This window comes from Schistocerca americana, chromosome 7, assembly GCF_021461395.2.
Source record: "Schistocerca americana isolate TAMUIC-IGC-003095 chromosome 7, iqSchAmer2.1, whole genome shotgun sequence".
In the NCBI taxonomy this organism is placed as follows: Eukaryota; Metazoa; Arthropoda; class Insecta; order Orthoptera; family Acrididae; genus Schistocerca; species Schistocerca americana.
In genome coordinates this window covers 368481618-368502216 of record NC_060125.1, presented here as the reverse complement: position 1 = coordinate 368502216, position 20599 = coordinate 368481618, and the positions used below count along the sequence as shown (strand labels likewise).

Here is a 20599-nt window from a genome sequence, read left to right as displayed (position 1 = left end):
GATTGTAGCCTATCGCGATTGTGGTTTATCGTATCGCGACATTGCTGCTCGCGTTGGTCGAGATCCAATGACTGTTAGCAGAATATGGAATCGGTGGGTTCAGGAGGGTAATACGGAACGCCGTGCTGTATCCCGACGGCCTCGTATCACTAGATCACTAGCAGTCGAGATGACAGGCATCTTATCCGCATGGCTGTAACGGATCGTGCAGCCACGTCTCGAACATTGAGTCAACACATGGGGACGTTTGCAAGACAACAACCATCTGCACGAACAGTTCGACGACGTTTGCAGCAGCATGGACTATCAGCTGGGAGACCATGGTTGCCGTCACACTTGACGCTGCATCACAGACAGGAGCGCCTGAGATGGTGTACTCAACGACGAACCTGGATGCACGAATGGGAAAACGTCATTTTTTCGGATGAATCCATGTTCTATTTAATCATCATGATGGTCGCACCCGTGTGTGGCGACATCGCGGTGAACGCACATTGGAAGCGTGTATTCGTCATCGCCATACTGGCGTATCGCCCGGCGTCATGGTATGGGGTGCCATTGGTTACACGTCTCGGTCACCTCTTGTTGGCATTGACGGCACTTTGAACAGTGGACGTTACATCTCAGATGTGTTACGATACGTGGCTCTACCCTTAATTCGATCCCTGCGAAACCCTACATTTCAGCAGGATAATGCACGACCGCATGTTGCAGGTCCTGTACGGGCCTTTCTGGATACAGAAAATGTTCGACTGCTGCCCAGGCCAGCACATTCTCCAGATCTCTCACCAATTGAAAACGCCTGTTCAATGGTGGCCGAGCAGCTGGCTCGTCACAATACGCCAGTCACTACTCTTGATGAACTGTGGTATCGTGTTGAAGCTGCATGGGCAGCTGTACCTGTACACGCCATCCAGGCTCTGTTTGACTCAATTCCCAGGCGTATCAAGGCCGTTATTACGGCCAAAGGTGGTTGTTCTTGGTTCTGATTTCTCAGGATCTATGCACCCAAATTGCGTGAAAATGTAATCACGTGTCAGTTCTAGTATAATATATTTGTTCAATGAATACCCGTTTATCATCTGCATTTCTTCTTGGTGTGGCAATTTTAATGGCCAATAGCGTATTTTATATCTGAAAGCAGATTGGTTTTTTTCAAGATTCCAATAAATGATATCATTACCTACTCTTTTGGCTACAAAACCCTATTTTGCAACACAGTTTCCGTTCAGTGCTTTACGCCACCATACGGGGAGGGCCTGTATGTCCGCATGGTACTTCCCTACTGGTCGACTTCAGAGCCATCGTCTTGCTGCATCAATAACCTCCACCTCATCCCCATACTGCTTCCCGCAGAATGAATCCATCATTGGACCAAACAGATGGAAGTCGAAATGTGCGAGATCTGGGCTGCACGGTAGTTGAGGAAGAACAGTTCAGTGAAGTTCTGTAGACTCCGCTCGGGTGCGCAGGATTGTGTGAGGCTTTGCACTGTCGTGGAGAAGGAGTGTTTAATTGCGATCCAGCGATCACTTCGATTGAGAGTATCCGCACGTTCAAAGATCGCAGGAGTCACAGGTGTGTGCAACCGTCAGGCACATGCGAGATGGGAAGGGTTTGCGCAACCTTATAGTGATGATGACGGACGCCTCTCCCAATAACTTACCTTGCTTTTCTTTGTGTGTGTCTATCCTCTTGACTGGAGGTGTGGAGGACTACGGCCATTCACTACTGCAAAAAAATGAAACGCCTACAGCCGTCCATACGGTCTCATTTATTGTGTAGCTACCAGTTTCGGCGCTTCAGTGCACCATCTTCAGGCCTTAGTTGATGCTGAAGTGGTTGTCACGATCCATAAATATGATGCATCAGAGGCCAACATAACTGCTTTACGTAGACTATCTGTAACTGTGATGTCGTCTCTCCAACCATCAACTGGCAATAGTTGGTGGTTGGAGGGGGACATCACAGTAACAAGTAGTTTGCGTAAACCAGTTATGTTGGCCGCTGTTGCGTCGTATATGTGGATCGTGATAATCCCATCAGCATCAACTAAGGCCTCAAGATGGTACATTGAAGCGCTGGAACTGGTAGCTACGCAATAAATGACAACTTAAGTACGACTGTAGGTGTTTCATTTTCTTACAATACCATGCTTTTGTTCACAGCCAGGTCTCCGCAGACATTCTACAGGCATCTATGAATGTCTGCGTTTTTCTGGTTTTCCGACAAGAGGAACTCAATGGCAGCTCTCTACCTGGAACACAACTCTGTAACAGACGTCCCTTTGAAAGCTACGTATAACGCCGCCATCTGTCGGAACGTCATGAAACTAAAGTGACTGAAGCGGGAACGTTCCTCGATGTCCCACGTCGAATACTGCGTTTTTCAACCGAAACTGGCCGAGAAAAAAAATGTGTTGCTTTATTTATTGAACGCCCCTCATAGATGCAGCGGTACCTTCATCAACGTTCACCGAAGAAATTTCAGTAATTTTGTTAGTAACAGACTTTCTAAACATCTTGATTTACTGTTAAAAATCTTTACTACGGTCGGCCTTTCAGACAGTGTTCGGGACAGCCTGGCTTGCCTACGTACTCGCGGAGCAGAGGTCGCGTCTTCGATTGGGCATTTGGGATTTTAAAAGTGCCACCACTCAACATGTCATGTATAAATGAGGGCTATTCGGAAAGTAAGAAACGATTGGTCGCGAAATGGAAACCACAGTGAAAATCGTAATTGTTTCATTGTGTCTTATGCTCATCCAGGCAGTTTCTCCTCAAAGAAATCCGTGGTTGATTCCTCGACCACAACTGCCCTTTAGAGTCGGCGTCCGGTGTCAACTGACGCAGCAGTGGCCGGGCACTGAGCAGTAACTAAAGGACATAACCATTTCAGGCAGGAGCGCTCGCTCCAGCAGTGATTAACTCGATCGCTACGGCTGCCGTGTTATTCGATACCGGCCGGACGCGCATGTCTCGCTCGGTGCGGTAAATGTGAGAGCGACAGCGGCGAACTCTGTCTCTCTCCCGTGCAAGCCGTAGATGCGTATTTCCATACTAACGAGCGGGAGTAATGTTTTGAAAAGTGCCGAATTAATGGAGGGAATAAAGTGGCCTTAAAAACGAGCGGGGGCGGAGGCGGGGCGGCAGTAAGCACTGCGCAACGATCGTTAACAGCGCGGGCCCTTGAATCTGGCCCCACGTGCGACGTGCGCCACGCCGCCGTAAACACGCGCAGCGTGGGCGGAACGCGCTCTGTCCCACTGTGCCGTGGCGCGCCCCCGACGTCCAAAACATCGATGTAACGGTAATCACCTGTAGATGAACAACCGAGTCAGTTTCGACAAAACTGACAAGGACACTAAGGTTCCCTTGGCCGTTTTCAGTTAAGCTAAAATCCTCAACACTGAGATGACAGAAGTCGTGGGATAGCGACATACAGATGGCGGGATCATCGCGTACACAAGGTATAAAAGGGCAGTGCATTAGCGGAGCTGTCATTTGTACTCAGGTGATTCATGTGAAAAGGTTAGCGACGTGATTATGGCCACACGACTGGAATTAACAGATTTTGAACGCGGAATGGTAGTTGGAGCTAGACGCATCAAACATTCCATTTCGGAAATCGCTAGGGAATTCAATGTTTCCGAGATCCGCAGTGTCAAGGATGTGCCCAGAATACGAAATTTCAGGCATTACTTCTCACCACGGGCAACACAGTAAGCGATGGCCTTCACTTAACGACCGAGAGCAGCTCCGTTTGCGTTGACCTGTCAGTGCTAACAAACAAGCTACACTGCATGAAACGACCGTAGAAATCAATGTGGGATGTACAACGAACGCATTCATCAGGACAGTGTGGCGAAATTTGGCGTTAGTGGGCAAACGCAGCAGACGACTTTGCTAACACTGCGACATCGTTTGCGCAGTCTCTCCTGGGCTCATGATCATATCGGTTGGACCCTAGACGGCTGGAAAAACGCGGCCTCGTCATATGACTCCCGATTTCAGTTAGTAAGAGCTGATGGTACGGTTCGAGTATGTTGCAGACCCCATGAAGCCATGGACCAATGTTGTTCGCAAGACACTGTGCAAGCTAGTGGTGGCCCCATAATGATGTGGGCCGTGTTCACATGGAATGGGTTGGGTCCTCTGGCCCAGCTGACAGGAAATGGTTATGTTCGGTTCCCTGGAGGCCATTTTCAGCCATTCATGGATTTCATGTTCCCAAACAGCGATGGAATTTTTGTGAATGACATTGCGTCATGTCAACGAGGCACAGTTGTTCGCTATTGGTTTGAAGAACGTTCTGCACAATTCGAGCAAATGATTTCAAATGTTCAAATGTGTGTGAATTCCCGAGGGACCAAACTGCTGAGGTGATCGGTCCCTAGATTTACACACTACTTAAACTAACTTATGACAAGAACAGCACACACACCCATGCCCGAGGGAGCACTGGAACCTGCGGCGGCAGCGGCCGCGCAATCTGTAAGATGGAGCCTCAAACCGAGCGGCCACTCGGCGGGCGCAAATGATTTCGGCGCCCAGATTGCCCGACATGAATCCCATCGAACATTTATGGAAAATAATCGAGATGTCAGTTCGGCACAAAATTCTGTACCGGCGACACTTTCGCAATTAGGGACGGCTTTAGAAGCAGCATAACTCAATATTTCTGCGTGCACTTCCAACGACGTATTGAGTCCACGCCACGTCGAGTTACTGTACTACGCCGGGAAAAAGGAGATCTGACACGATGTTAGGAGTTATCCCTTGACTTTTGTCACCTCATTTTAGTTTGTTAGACCTTCTCATGCTCCTCTTTAAATTCTTCGTTCTAAAGGGACGTTTCGAACTTTATATGGATCATCTTCAGGATCTTCTAGTGTTCCCGGTTAGCTCTACAAAGATCTGTGTCACGTCCACTTATAAAGGGGAGTTTCCTCGCTCTTTCTCTGAAGAAGTGGGGTTATTAGGTGAAATTTTTCCTGGTACTCCTGGTGCGCCATCGTTATTGGATAGGTAGAGAAACAGGCAGAGGAACAGAGTAGAAGTGTCTGTCAAAATACACGATGATTCAAAATGAGTGAGACAAAAAGGGAATACAGTAATGACTCTGTTTCAGAAATACACTTATAGACTGAAACGTTAACTCTCACAGTTTAGTTGGTAATAATGTAACACTGGAAAGTCGATGTTGTTGTTATTCGTTGGCGTTATTACGCGAATGGTGGCACCTGCGATAGAAAAGGCGTATTGTCTCATAGAATAAGCAAAAACATCTTCAATAATCGTTGTTCAAAGATGTTGTTGGACCAAATTCGGTAAAGAGCATCTCAGAGTCACAACACTGCTGGTTGGCAAGATAATTCGGAGAGGCAGGATGCATATGCAAGAAGATAACCAAAGGATGGCTGTCCGTCGACACTGAAGTGGTGAAGGTTTCGAGAGCAATAGTACGATCTACGACAGAACCTGCAGGAAACGAACGCATTATGCCACCACAGAAGTGAATGTGTCATAATGTCAGTTGTGGCGTATATTGTACAAGCGTCTGCAGTTCAAGGGTTACAGGATTCAAATGTTGCCGGCTCTAAAACCAGCCGATAAACCAAAACGGAGACGATGATGCGTCGATTTTCAAGCGCGGATGGCGGTGGATGATTTCACAGAGAGACTTTTTTCTCTGACGAAGCGACATTTTACTTCAGTGGCAAAGTGAACATGCATAATTTGAAAGTATGTGGTAACCAAAACCCGCATGCCCTGCTGGAACATGATCGTGATTCTCCGAAACCTAATTTTATCTGCGTCATAATCAACCGCACAGTCTTCGGTCCTTTCTTTTTCGCAGAATCAACTGTTACAGGCATAACCTATCTCTATATGATTTCTTTCTGGTTGTTGACTAGGCTGACGGAAAAGGTTCCTGACTTCATTTCGTTGCGGGACGGAGCCCAGCCACGGAGCCCCGCCACATTGGCATAGTTTCATACATAGCAGTGAACATCTTCCATTGCTCCGGGTTGGTCGTGCCGTTCATTGTATGCTGCCCCCCCCCCCCCCCTCCCCCTTGATAGCCTGATCTTAGCACCAATTGATTTTTTGAGGAATGTCTGAAGGACATGATATACATACCTCCATTTCCGCAGCACTTCAGCAGCTAAGACACCGGATAGTCGGCGTGTTTTAGCTCCACTCATTGCGCTACGGTGGAACGGGTCTGGCAGGAAATTCAGCATTAGATAGACATCTGCTGTGTCAAAAACGGAGCCCGCCCGCATCATACATTTCTGGATGGCCATAGGAACGATGAGAGTTAATGCTCAGTCTGTATGTGTATTTGTGTAATAAAGTCATTTCTGTAGTCACAGGAATACTTTTTTTTTGTATCATTCATTTTGAACCACGCTGTATTACTGTCGTACCTCTCTTGGTCTGCCTGTTTCACCACCTATCACTAACTCCCCGAGATCCTAAAGATGATCCCATCAGACGATTCGAAGCGTCAAAATAAATTGAAGGGAAATATGACGCGATCTAACAACGCAGAATATTTTGCCTTCAACTGCACCAGTCATTCATGGCCACTGCGAAGCAGCCGGATCCGTACTGAACGGCTTCGTCTTGTCCAGCTTAATAACTTCATATCAAAATCCAAACCATTATCATAAGACCTCGTTTCCGTTTCCCCGATTTTCATCAGACTTCTGACTAGTTTGATGCGGATGCCACGAATTCCTCTCCTGCGCCAACCTCGTCTTCGCAGAGTAGCTCTTGCACCCTATATCCTCCATTATTTTCTGGATGTATCCCAGTATCTGTCTCCCGCTATGTTTTTACCCTCTACCGTTCCCTTTAGTATCACAGGGGTTATTCCTTGATGTCTTCACAGATGTCCTATTATCCTTTCCCTTCTTTTGGTCACTGTTTTCCATAGACGCCTTTCCTCACCGATTCTGTAGAGAACCTCCCCATCCCTTACTTTATCCGTCCAGCTAATTTTCAGCGTTCTTATGCAGCACCACACCTCAAATGCTTCGGTTCCCGTTTCTTTCGGTTTTCTCACACTCCACACTGTGCTCCAGACGTAAAATTTATTGTTAGCATGAGCGCTCTTGGCCTAGTACTACTTACCCACTTAAACCAGCATAATGGTCAATTTCAAGCGCTGCAGATGTTGTAGAACTGGTGCTGGGTGGTTATAATTAAAGTGCAACACTCACAGAGGCCCAGTATTGGCTGTAATTATCGCATGACAGGCATGACAGCGAAACGTGATAGATATGCGTTAAATCGGAAGCGATTTGCTTTGGGAAAAAAAAATTGGCTACAGTTTCGGCCACCAAGTGCAAATCTAGCTCTGTGAATGCAAGAAATACGTATAGAATGCAGTGGATTTGAAACAGGACGTGGATATAAAAGTCAAACAAGTTTGTTCAATATGAGCATCAGAGACGCCGACGAGATGCTGTATAGCGCCAGATTTGCACCTGATGGCCAAAATTGGAACTAATTTTTTTTCTAGGGAAAATTGGTTCCCCATTAACACATTAGCATATTTAACATGATTCGCTGCCTTACGATAGTTAAGGTCGCACTGGACCTCATTGATTAACTGCACTTTAATTATAACCACCCGGCACTCGGCCATTATGTGACCCTCTACTGCGACGTTAGTCTTGGCAGTGAAGTAATGTGTCTGTATAGACGGTCGTATGGAATCAGCACACTGAGATAGGGCGATGTGGGAACGTGACATAAATGAGATATCGTGATTGGGCGGGCCCATGACCATACAGTGAACCAAATCGCCCGCTTTTCTGGTGTACCAACGGAGTCTGTCGAAAATGTACACAAGGAATGGTGTTCCGCTCACAGCCTTGTAATATGGTGCATAATAAATGGTCGTAAAAAGATGCTATTTGACAATGTCTGCATACGAATCTTAGCCTGACAATCGGTTTGAAACTCGACAGGTCAGTGAACGCCGGTCTATCCTAACTACGCTCATGCTCATAAACGAAGGATAATTGCAGAATGTGATGCCACACAACGTGGCACTTCACAAAACTGGCGCTAATAGAATAGGCACGTAGGGAACACACACGACACAGATCTGTAAGTCCACGGCATTGGTGATAAGGTGAGAAAACCGTCCAGAAACACATGTGCTACAAAACGCCACTGAACCCTGCGCATGTACCCCGACATCAATATGGGATATGATCACCATTCACACGTACACAGGCCGCACAACGGGTTGGCCTACTCTGGATCAGGTGGTTGAGCAGCTGCTGTGGTATAGCCTCCCATTCTTGCACCAGTGCCTGTCGGAGCTCCTGAAGTGTCGTAGGGGTTCGAAGACGTGCAGTGATACGTCGACCGAGAGCTACCCAGACGTGCTCGATCGGGTTTAGGTCTGGAGAACAGGCAGGCCACTCCATTAGCCTGATATCTTCTGTTTCAAGGTACTCCTGCACGATGGCAGCTCGGTGGGGCAGTGTGTTATCATCCATCAGGAGGAAATTGGGACCAAATGCACCCCTGAAAAGGCGGACATACTGGTGCAAAATGACGTCCCGATACATCTGACCTGTTACAGTTCCTCTGTCAAAGACATGCAGGGGTGTACGTGCACCAATTATAATCCCACCCTACACAATCAAACCACGACCTCCATACAGGTCCCTTTCAAGGACATTAAGGGGTCGCTATCTGGTACCTGGTTCCCGCCAGATGAAAACCCGGCGAGAATCTCTGTTCAGACTATACCTGGACTCGTCCGTGAACATAACCTCGGACCACTGCTCCAATGACCAAGTACTGTGTTATTGGCACCAGGCCTTACGGGCTCTCCTGTGACCAGGGGTCAGTGGAATGCACCTTGCAGGTCTACGGGCGAGTAAACCATGTCTGTTCAGTCGTCTGTAGACTGTGTGTCTGGAGACAACTGTTCCAGTGGCTGAGCTAAGGTCCCGAGCAAGGCTACCTGCAGTACTCCGTAGCCGTCTGCAGGCACTGATGGTGGGATATCGGTCTTCTTGTGGTGTTGTACACTGTGGACGTCCCGTACTGCAGCGCGTGGACACGTTTCCAGTCTGCTGCAATCGTTGGCATAATCTTGAGATCACACTTTGTGGCACACAGAGGGCCCATGCTACGACGTGCTGTGGTTGACCAGCCTCCAGTCACTCTAGTATTCTACCGCTCATAACGTCATAAATATGCTTTCTTTGAGCCATTTTCAACACACAGTTACCATTAGCACATCTGAAACCGTCTGCACACTTGAGTACTGCACCGCACTCTGACATGCACCGACACACCTCTGCGTATGTGGACTGCTGCCAGCGCCACCGTGTGACGACCGCAGATCAAATGCACCAGAGCGTTGATTCACCATGTATCAGCATGAGCATGAGTGTAGTTTCCGAACGAACATTGCAAAGGAGAATGCAGACGATAGACGTTTGGAACCGGGTCCACAGCTACGGAGCGTCTTGTGTTCTGCTGGCACCGTAGTGTCTCGGAATTTTCCCCGATCCACTGTTCAGCCTGGAGCATTTACACGTTTTTTTGGAAGAAAGCGCTCCTCTGGTGTAGCGGTACGTGTCACCGTCTTCCGCCACGCGTATCGGAACGGCACCCGCCGTCCATTAGCCGGTATAGGCAGTAATGCGGCTCACGGCCAGACACTATCCACTCGGTGATTCTTATCGCGGCGGCCGCAGAACAATCTAATTGTTGGGCGGCGTGGCGTTTAATTGCGGCGGCAGCGGCCCACAAAAACGGCTCGGCCGCCTCAGTCGTAGCCCCGGGCCGGGCATTAATTAAAGCAGCTGTCGCCGGGAAGACGGATGGCCTCCCCAGGTACCGCCGAGGTCAGCCTCGCTACCAGAGCCCTCTCAGGAAATTACTCCTAGGCTACAAGTGACAGCTCCGAGTGGCGCACAAATGGGGTCAGCTACAACCACCACATTTTTACTTCACGAACCGCCCTATCTTGTATGCATCGCAGTACTTCCGATCGCGTTCACGGATGACATGTAGAAAATACGACTGTACGCTTCCGGATGCGCCATGTTTCTAAATTCGTCGCTCTTCTCTTCTCGTGAGACGCGCTATCCGGACAGTTTTCTTTTGCCATTTACAGAGTGGTTTAACTGGAAGCCAGTGAAGCGGGAACTACCACACATGATGGAAAAAAAACCTAACGGTCCGAATAGGCCTAGGAACACCCTATGGTACCGACCGACAGCCATGTCATCCTCACCCGCGACACAGATTGCGGATGTGGAGGGGCATGCGGCCAGCACATCGCTCTACCGGCCGTTGTCAGCTTTCATCACCGAAGCCACTGCTTCTCAAACAAGCAGCTCCTCGATTGGTCTCACAAGGGCTGAGTATTATTCGCGCGCCGGCCGGTGTGGCCGAGCGGTTCTAGGCGCTTCAGTCTGGAACCGCACGACCGCTACGGCCGCAGGTTTGAATCCTGCCTCGGGCATGGGTGTGAGTGATGTCCTTAGGTTAGTTAGGTTTAAGTAGTTCTAAGTTCTAGGGGACTTATGGCCTCAGATGCTCCCATAGTGCTCAGAGCCATTTGAATAATTACTCGCGCAAACGAAGTTGACGCCCGGCGCGGTGGCTGATGGGAGCGACTGTAAATGGGAAGTGCTTTTACGGTCGCTCCCATCAGTCACCGCGACGAGTGTCAACTTTGTTTGCGCGTGTAATACACCCCTCTTCCCAATACCGCTCTACAGACCCGGATCGTCACCCATCCTTGTGCTATCTATGGCTGATAGTCTTTGGTGGTCTGACGGGAACCGTCCGCAGCTCGTAGTCTCGCGGTTGTGTTTTCGCTTTTTTTTGTGCTGTCCTCATGATTTCATCATCATCCAGGAAAGTGGCGAAATTCGACTGAGCAAATGTTGGGAACTTGTACGGGCGCTGATAACCGCGCAGTTCAGCGCCCCACAAACCAAACATCATCATCATCATCATCATCTGACGGGAACCGGCGTTGCCACCGCGGCAAGACCGTTGTCGTAGATGAGAGGGCTTCCTCTTTCTCATTCTACTCCTAAATCTGAGTACAAAATCCGCAAGCCGCCCTTAGGTACATGGCGGTGGGTACCTTATACAACTACAAGTCAATTCCTTTCCTATTCCACTCATAAATAGAGCGCGGGGAAAATCATTGTCTATATCCCTCCGTACGGGCAATAATTTTTCTTATCTTCGTGGTCCTTACAAGAAATGTACGTTAGCAACAGTCAAACGGGTTTGCAGTCACCTGCAAGCCGGAGTGGCCGAGCGGTTCTAGGCGCTTCAGTCTGGAACCGCGCGACCGCTACGGTCGCAGGTTCGAATCCTGCCTCGGGCATTGATGTGTGTGATGTCCTTCGGTTAGTTAGGGGATTGATGACCTCAGATGTTAAGTCCCATAGTGCTCAGAGCCATTTTGCAGTCACCTTCAGACGCCAGCTCTATAAATTTGCTCAGTAGTCATCTTCCCTCCAGGGACCCCCATTTGTGCTCACGAAGCATCCCTTAACACTCACGTTATGTTCGAATCTATGAGGCCGCGAGGGGTAGCCGTACGATCTAAGGCGTCTTGTCAAGGTTCGCGCGGCTTTGAGTTTTCACACAAAAAATCGGAGGCATTACTTTCCAGCACGCTCTTGTACAAACAAAGAACTAGTCACGCATATTTATTTTGTTTTATTTGATCCACCACCAATGAAATATCCCAAGCAGTACATCGATTTGAACCCGGCTCTCCGCACGGCAGTCATCAACACTAACACTCAGCTAAGGAGGCGAACAGATACATAAAAGAAAGGAAGAAAGATTAGCGTTTAAAGTCTGGTCGACAACGAGATCCTTAGAGACAGAGCACTAGGTCGGACTGTGTCAAGGATAGGGGACGAAATCGGTCGTGCCCTTTCAAAGGCAGCATGGAGTGATTTAGGGAAATCATAGAAAATCTAAATTAGGCTGGTCGAACGCAGATACGTAGAGGCTTCAAGAATTTCTTGTAGTGGCCGCCCTGAAAGATGTTACCCGAAGTTTTCTGAGCAACTATCCATGTAGTGGCACGGCATAACGTGGCGTCACTTGAGTGGCGCCATGGGAATTGGGAGGTTTCCCCCGTGCAATTTCGCTGGCGTCTGTCGAGTGGCGCGACTTTAGTTGCGCGTGGAGATCCAGCTTAAGTCATCGCGGTGGTCCGTGCTCACGAAAGCCCGCCGCCTGAAGACGTGTGTCGGCGGCGCGGTCATCGCCCCCCACCACCACCCCGCGCCGCCCTGCCCCGCCCCCTCACGGCAGCTGCTGAAGGCATCAGGGTAGCCCAGCACAGCGCACGCGCCAAGCTGTGCCAGCGGCGATCGGCGAATTGCTGCCACCCCTGCCGCCATCTGCACTCTGCGGTGCGGCCTTCCCGTTCTGTTGTGAAACCGAGCACAGCAGAGACCAAAAATGAGCGGTGTGTACTCGCTTTAAGCTTGCTTGTGAGTCCTGTGACGTCATCTCCGAACTGGAGCCGTCTCCGTGACTCAACTCTTGAGTCTCTGCCGCCGCCCACTCGTCATTAGAGTGTTTCGTCGAGTACAAGCGGACTCCGCCCGCGTAGAAAGGAGAGCGAGTACACGAGTTCGCGAGTACAACCGCGGACTCGCTTCATTCCCGCTATATACGCAACCTTTTGAGAAAAATTTCCGGTATTAGACTGTAAATTACTGTTCATTTAATTCACTTTTATGATTCTCAAGCTGAAATGTCACAATATGTCCGTCCTGCCTAAATGATATTAGCAACCACTGCGCATAGCCGTTATTATATATAAGTATAATGACTGATTGGTTAGAAATGAATATTGTTGTATTTAGACATACATTTATGTAGGTGTGTGTTTATATATTACACCACTGCCCATTAAAATTGTTACACCACGAAGATGACGTGCTACAGACGCGATATTTAACCGACAGGAAAAAGATGCTGTGATATGCAAATGATTAGCTTTTCACAGCATTCACACAAGGTTGGCGCCGGTGGCAACAAAAATGGTTCAAATGGCTCTGAGCACTATGGGACTTAACACCAGAGGTCATCAGTCCCCTAGACTTAGAACTACTTAAACCTAACTAACCTAAGGACATCACAAACATCCTTGCCCTAATCAGAATTCGAACCTGCGACCGTAGCAGCAGTCCGGTTCCAGACTGAAGCGCCGAGAACCGCTCGGCCACAACGGCCGGCCCCGTGGCAACACCTACAATGTGCTGACATGAGGAAAGTTTACAACCGATTTCTCATACACAGACTGCAGGTGACCAGCGTTGCCTGGTGAAACGTTCTTGTGATGCCTCGTGTAAGGAGGAGAAATGCGTACCATCACGTTTCCGACTTTGATAAAGGTCGGATTGTAGCCTATCGCAATTGTGGTTTATCGTATCGAGACATTGCTGCTCGCGTTGGTCGAAATCCAATGACTGTTAGCAGAATATGGAATCAGTGGATTCAGGAGGGTAATACGGAACGCCATGCTAGATCCCAACGGCCTCGTTTCGCTAGCAGTCGAGATGACAGGCATCTTATCCGCATAGCTGTAACGGATCGTGCAGCCACGTCTCGATCCCTGAGTCAACAGATGGGGGCGTTTGCAAGATAACAACCATCTGCACGAACAGTTCGACGACGTTTGCAGCAGCATGGACTATTAGCTCGGAGACCATGGCTGCGGTTACACTTGACGCTGCATCACAGACAGGAGCGCCCGCGATGGTGTACTCAACGACGAACCTGGGTGCACGAATGGCAAAACGTCACTTTTTCGGATGAATCCTGGTTCTGCTTACAGCATAAGGATGGTCGCATCCGTGTTTGGCGACATCGTGGTGAACATTGGAAGTGTGTATTCTTCATTGCCATACTGGCATATCACCCGGTGTGATGGTATGGGGTGCCATTGGTTACACGTCTCGGTCACCTCTTGTTCGCATTGACAGCACTTTGAATAGTGGACGTTACATTTCAGATGTGTTACGACCCGTGGCTCTATCCTTCATTCGATCCCTGCGAAACCCTACATTTCAGCAGGATAATGCAGACTGCATGTTGCAGGTCCTGTACGGGCCTTTGTGGATACAGAAAATGTTCGACTGCTGCCCTGACCAGCTCATCCTCCAGATCTCTCTCCAATTGAAAACGTCTGGTCAATGGTGGCCGAGCAACTGGCTCGTCACAATACTACAGTCACTGCTCTTGATGAACTGTGGTACCGTGTTGAAGCTGCATGGGCAGCTGTACTTGTACACGCCTTCCAAGCTCTGTTTGACTCAATGCCGAGGCGTATCAAGGCCGTTATTACGGCCAGAGATGGTTGTTCTGGGTACTGATTTCTCAGGATCTATGCACCCAAACTGCGTGAAAATGTATTCACATGTCAGTTCTAGTATAATATCTTTGTCCAATGAATATCCGTTTATCTTCTGCATTTCTTCTTGGTGTAGCAATTTGAATGGCCAGTAGTGTAATCACCGTAATTGTTAATACACTTATCCCCCTGCGAGACAAGATGGTCAATAACTTAATGGAATAATGTTTTCGTCTGGCTACGGAACCGTGATTGTATCCAAGCGTGCACCTCTTCGTACAAAGGAAGACCACAGCCATGAATGTCTTTCCACAGGTATCCAAAAGTACGACAGTCGCATTGGGAGGGATCGGAACATGTGGACCTGCCTATGTGTTGCAAAGGCTGTTTCGAATGCGCTGCAGAAGTTTCGCTGGGAAGCCCTTACACGTCCTCCACACAGTCCAGACCTCTACCCATGCGATTTTCAGATTTCTGGAGCATTCGTGGCTGTCGATTTGCTTCGGACGAAGAGATGGGTGCATTCATGATTCCACATGCAGCCGCAAAGGTTTTTCCATAAAGACGTTGACCGTACTGTCTCACAGTGGGTAAATACGAGGGCTGTCATGGCTCTGAGCACTATAGGACTTAACTTCTGAGGTCATCAGTCCCCTAGACTTAGAACTACTTAAACCTAACTAACCTAAGGACATCACACACATCCATGCCCGAGACAGAATTCGAACCTGCGGTCGCGCGGTTCCAGACTGTAGGGACTACAACCGCTCGGCCGGCCGATGGTTGTCCAGAAAGTAAGTTCCGATCGTTCACGAAATGGAAAATCCGGTAAAGCTTTGCACAGATGTGTTGGGCAGTGTCTCTAGTATGCCCATCGATCGTGTCGCGTCGCTCTTTTCAGTTTTAAGTGAGCAGTGAGCACGTAAAGATTCGTAGGGAATAGCGTCTCCCGCCAAGTATGAGGGCCTAGTTAGAGATTTCGCCTGTATCATGCAGCCCACATAACACAACTGTCGAGCAGTTCCTTCTTCATGCCAATTCTCGGCCGCACACCGCAGGGGCAATGAAGACGCTCCTGCAGCGTTTCCGATGAGAAGTGTTTGATCACCCACAATAATTGGCTCGCCCTGAGTCTCATCTCTGCTCACAAGAACCGCCGGCTATGAAGACAAAATTTTTCCACAGACAACGAGCTGCAGACCAGTGCAGATAACTGGCCGAAAGCACAGGCGGCTGCTTTCTATGACGAGGATATTGGAAAGTGGATACAACACTTCAGCAACACTAGAAGTTGGAGCGGCGACTATGTAGAGAAGAAGGTGGAAGGTGTACTTAACTGTTGCAAATAAAACGTTTGTGGTTTCCAATTCATGACCGGTCGGAACTTACTTTCTGGACAACCCTCGTATATCAACACTTATGACGAATACTTTGAAATAATCAACAGTTTACTTACTTTTTTCGAACTGTCTCGTTTTCAGTTCTCTTTTCCCTATAGTTGAGAGGATAGCCTAAGGGTTCACTTCGAAAGAAATTATGCATGGAGCGTTAGACTAAATATATTCAACAGGATAGATGACCTCAGATGTTAAGTCCCATAGTGCTTAGAGCCATTTGAACCATTTTTTAATAGTTCTTGAATTAAGTAAACAGTGACTGGCAGGCTGAAAATTAGAACAGACCTGCATTAGACGTGCGCTCTTGCATCTTCATTTGCCTTTTACCGGAAATTATTCGGACTGTAAACGATAAGGTGAACGATTGTGTTACTTTCCTTATTTCGCTTTAGAATGCTTCGACTGCAGTGCATAACAGCATAATTCTTACGAGTTGTACAGGAAAGGTAAGGTTTGTTCTGAAAGAGAGACTTTTTAGTTCACATTCTGACACCCTCTGGCTTTGTATCGCATCTCCGTTATCTCGAAATATTGGGGTAAATCTAAATACGTGAGAAGTAGTAAACCAGTTCCTTTCATACGGGTCCACCGCTTTTCTTGATTCTCCAAGATTGTCATCTTTCCTACCGGTTTTTTCAGAAGAACATACTAGGTAGTTGGTGAAGCCGTCTAAGATATTATTCATTAACCAGATGCTTATTACTTTCATTTAGAGTATCATTTAAACATAGTTAAAAACTCGATACATACAGCTCCCAGGTACGGTTGAATCTACCACATACACAGTCCGAATAAAATCGTTTTTGGTGTTAGACCGCGTTATTATGAAACAGTAAATCAGCTATAAAGCTGGAGTTCTGCAATGACGCGGCCAAACTTTATTCAAATCGGCGCTGGTTGTGGAAGCCCGTTATTCACTTCATTGAATTCATTTATCTTTCCTTTGCAAACAATAATGCCTTTAAAACCATTTTGTCTTTTGAAGCCACAGTTAGTAATCAGTGAAGCTTGTAAATCTGTCCTGTAAACTCAGTACCACTCGCGTACATGGGATCTTGATATCAATCTCACATGGTACATCGAAAGCTCTTATATCCTTGTACGGTTCTCTGTGTGTCGAAGCAAAATAACATTCCCTTCTGTTAGTAGATATCGTTTCGTCTTTCCAAAGTACAAAACTGATCACTGAGAAACTCCGAGACGTGTCTTTATCAAAAAAGGTTGCCCCTTGCATTCGCAGAAACGGAAGCAGTTTCTGTTCCACGACAATCGTTTTAATCACGCCATATCCTGAATGAAAAATAAACCACCGTCCTCTGTTTGTTCCAATATAGCGAGCACGGAAAAGAGTCCATTAATAATTGTGGTAGCAAAATAAAAAGCCGTGGCCAATATTATGAGCGACTGGAGCGGACGCGCACGCGGCCGCGAGCGTGACGAAGCGAGTCTGCAAGTTTTAATTACGCGGGGCGGCTGGATCGGAGCAGCGCCTGAAGGCAGGCAGCCAAGCGTACAGGCGCGTGTGTGTGTATCGCGCTGCTGCAGGCGCAGCCACGCGAGTGGCGCGCGGTGGAAGAGTGGGGTAGAGCAGAGAAGGCAGCGCAGGCCACGAGTAAACATGAGGCTCGCTGCCAGTCGCGGGGAGAGTGGTGGGGGTGGGAGCGAGGGATGGGGCGGCAGGTCCTCCCTCATCGTAAGCTCGCTGCTCATTCGCTCTACGTGGGCCTTCGTAGCACACATCTTCCGCCATTGTCCAGCCTAATATACTCACTTAGTCGGAGAGTCACTTAGGAATGAGGAATCGAATAAAAATTTCCGGATAAGTATGGGTCGGAAGTTCTCCATTATGGAGCTCCCAACTAGCTATGAGCGCGTGGTTATTTGTGCATTTTAACCAACTTGCCCCACCTAACACCTGATAACAGCGCAGTAGCTAAGAGCAATCCCAGCGAAAGGAAGGTTCCGGATACGAGTTACGAAAACCAAAGTGCTGAGGTCATCGGTCCCTAGACTTACACACTACTTAAACGAACTCATGCTAAGAACAACACATACACCCATGTCCGAGGGAGGACTCGAACTTCCGGCGGGAAGGGCCGCGCAATCAGTGACATGACGCCTCAAACCGCGCGGCCACTCCGCACGGCCGGGTTTCGATCTGGCGTATAGTTTTAACGTGCTAGGGTTTGTTTCCATAGCTGACTGATCAGCACAGTATACGTTCACGTGAGGGGCCAGGAGACCTAATCGCAAATGACCGAAAAATCTAATTTAAAAAATTTAAATTTAAAATATTTCTCTTCGTTGGTTTTTAAATACCTTTTTGTAGACTTAATACGTAAATAGATAAAATAGTACACCATTTCAAACGTTCAAACAGGCACTACCATATACTTTCAATCAGGTTGTGCTACCAAATCTATAATAACAATGTTCAGAACATTAACTTGTCCATACCATACCACAAAAAGAAGTTTGCGTTCTTTTCCATATATGTGTGCTACGAAATGACGAGATGACAGTGGTTCTTCAAAACTCAGAAATGTGAATCCATCTAATCCAGTGAAAGTGCTGTGTGCTACAATCGAACGCATACACTTGGAGCAACAGTAAGAATGAAGTAAACAATAGTAAATCTTACACTGGAGATGCTTTAGAATAAAGCGAAACGTAATTGATCGTAACGAGACTTTCATTACTGTTGCAAAACACAATGATTATTCTATGCAACTTATACTAATATTAATTAATTAATACACAGTCCTACACTGTCCTTGAATAAAAATATATTTTGTGAGTACTGTACTCTTACTCCGTAGTCAAATTCATCTTGCGCCGATACTGAGGCAAGACGACATTTTTGCAGTAGATTTCGAAACTGACAAATTACGTGTGATTGCATTAAAATAAAAAGTTACAATTAGATGCAAGAGGCTATTTTTTAAGACGTGCAAAGACAAACTATCTCCAGCCTGAAAACAAAAAAAAAAATTAATTGTATAACTCAATTTTTTCGGCGAGGTAATTAAAACTTTATGACCACTTTTCGTAATATTATCTGTGGTATAGATAGTAGAGGCAATGCTCCTATCTCAGATTAAGCTCGAGATCCACGATTAATGAAGGAGTGAACGAGAGGTCAGACATATTCAGCACACGAGCTGTTCCACATTCAGGTTCGCGTGGCACAGTATGCAGTGGCGAGGCCTGACCTCTGGTTCTCTGCTAGTGTACTGCCAACTGAACAACCTCGCTCCTGCGCTGAGCACGTTGTGTGGTTTGTGCCGCAGTGACGGGGGAGCTGTCGCACGAAACGACGTCTGACGGCAACTCGGAGCACAACTCGTCGGGGGACGAGGACTCTCAGCTGCGCCTGCGCCTCAAGCGGAAGCTGCAGCGCAACCGCACCTCCTTCACCAACGAGCAGATCGACTCCCTCGAGAAAGGTACGTCTACGCGCCGCCTTGCGCTCTAATTGCAGCTTCTCTGCCACCACTCACGGCCTCTAAACACACCGGTGAACTAAAACATTACGACCACCTACTTAATAGCGTGCTAGTCCACCTTTGAAATGCAGTACAGCAACGATTCTGCATGTCATGGATTCTACAAGCGCTTAGTAGGTTTCCGGAGCTATGCGGTACCAAATGTCTACGAACAGGTCACGCAATTACGGACGTGTGATTTGTGGGCACGCAGGTGGTCGCACTCGATAGCGTACTAGATATCTTCCGTCGGGATCAGATCAAGCATCAACGTGATTTCACTCTGATCCTCCTCAAACCACTGTAGCGCCGTTCTGGCCTTGTGACACGGGCAGTTATCGTGCTGGAAGCTGTCTTCGTCGTCCGTGACGACATCAAGCATGAAAGGATGCGTGTGGCCCGAATAATGTTGACCTAGAATTGTAGAGCCTTCGTTTACTTCCACAGGCTCCACAGAAGCCCGGGTGAATATCCCCCATAAATGACACTGTCCCCACCAGGCCGCGATCGTGGCATGTTGAATATTTCGAACAGCAGTTCGCTTGGTTGAGGGCCCGACACTACCATCGACCTGATCTAACTATAAACGTCATTGATCCGACCGGACTACACATTTCAATTGCTCCATGGTCGAATGTCGATGTTTCCGTGCCCACTGCAAACGTAATTGGCGGTGCCGTTGGGTAAACATGAAAATACATGGGCATCATCCGCTGCGAAGCCCCATGCTCAACAATGTGCTTTAACTGGTGAGCTCCGAATACTTGTGGGTGCACCAACATTGCAATCCGTCATCAGTTCTGCCACAGATCGCCATCTGTCCTGCTTCACAGAGTGGGGAAACTTCTCATTTCAATTTTTTGCCAAGAGCCTTGTCAGCTACTGATGGTTTCAATGTCCTTCATCCATTTTCCATTGGCACCCAAGACAGTAGCAAGCGAATAGTACGCCAGCTTCACGGTTACTGAAAAGCTTCTTCCAAGGTGCTAGGCCATAACAATCAGCTCTTTCTCCAAGTCGCTTATGTCAATGAATTTCTCCATTTGCGGTCCTTATCGCCGTGAGAATCAGTTCTATTCGTCTCAGCTCTACTTATACAGGGCGAGTCAGCTGCCCCTACCGATGTCTTTTTATGCAACCCGCATACCTCTGATCTTCATAAGCGACGTGCAAGATTTTCAAATGCTCTCTCTCGCAAGGAGCAAACCACAGAAAAAATGAACAGGGACCTTTTGTAGGAAATTTAATGTGGTTAACTTTTGTGTTAGGATGTATTTTGGCTGGAGTCCATGGTTTTCGAGTTAATCAAGAAAAGTGTACAAAAGT

At 47.8% G+C, this 20599-nt stretch overlaps 1 protein-coding gene across 1 annotated transcript in view; it reads left to right on the top strand.

The window, feature by feature from the left end:
- The window catches only part of LOC124622943 (paired box protein Pax-6-like), a 341169-nt gene that overhangs the window by 235779 nt on the left and 84791 nt on the right, over positions 1-20599 (top strand). The window contains exon 5 of the mRNA XM_047148734.1: positions 19079-19234. Within this exon, the coding sequence (XP_047004690.1) occupies positions 19079-19234 (156 nt within the window). The remainder of the gene's footprint in view (positions 1-19078; positions 19235-20599) is intronic.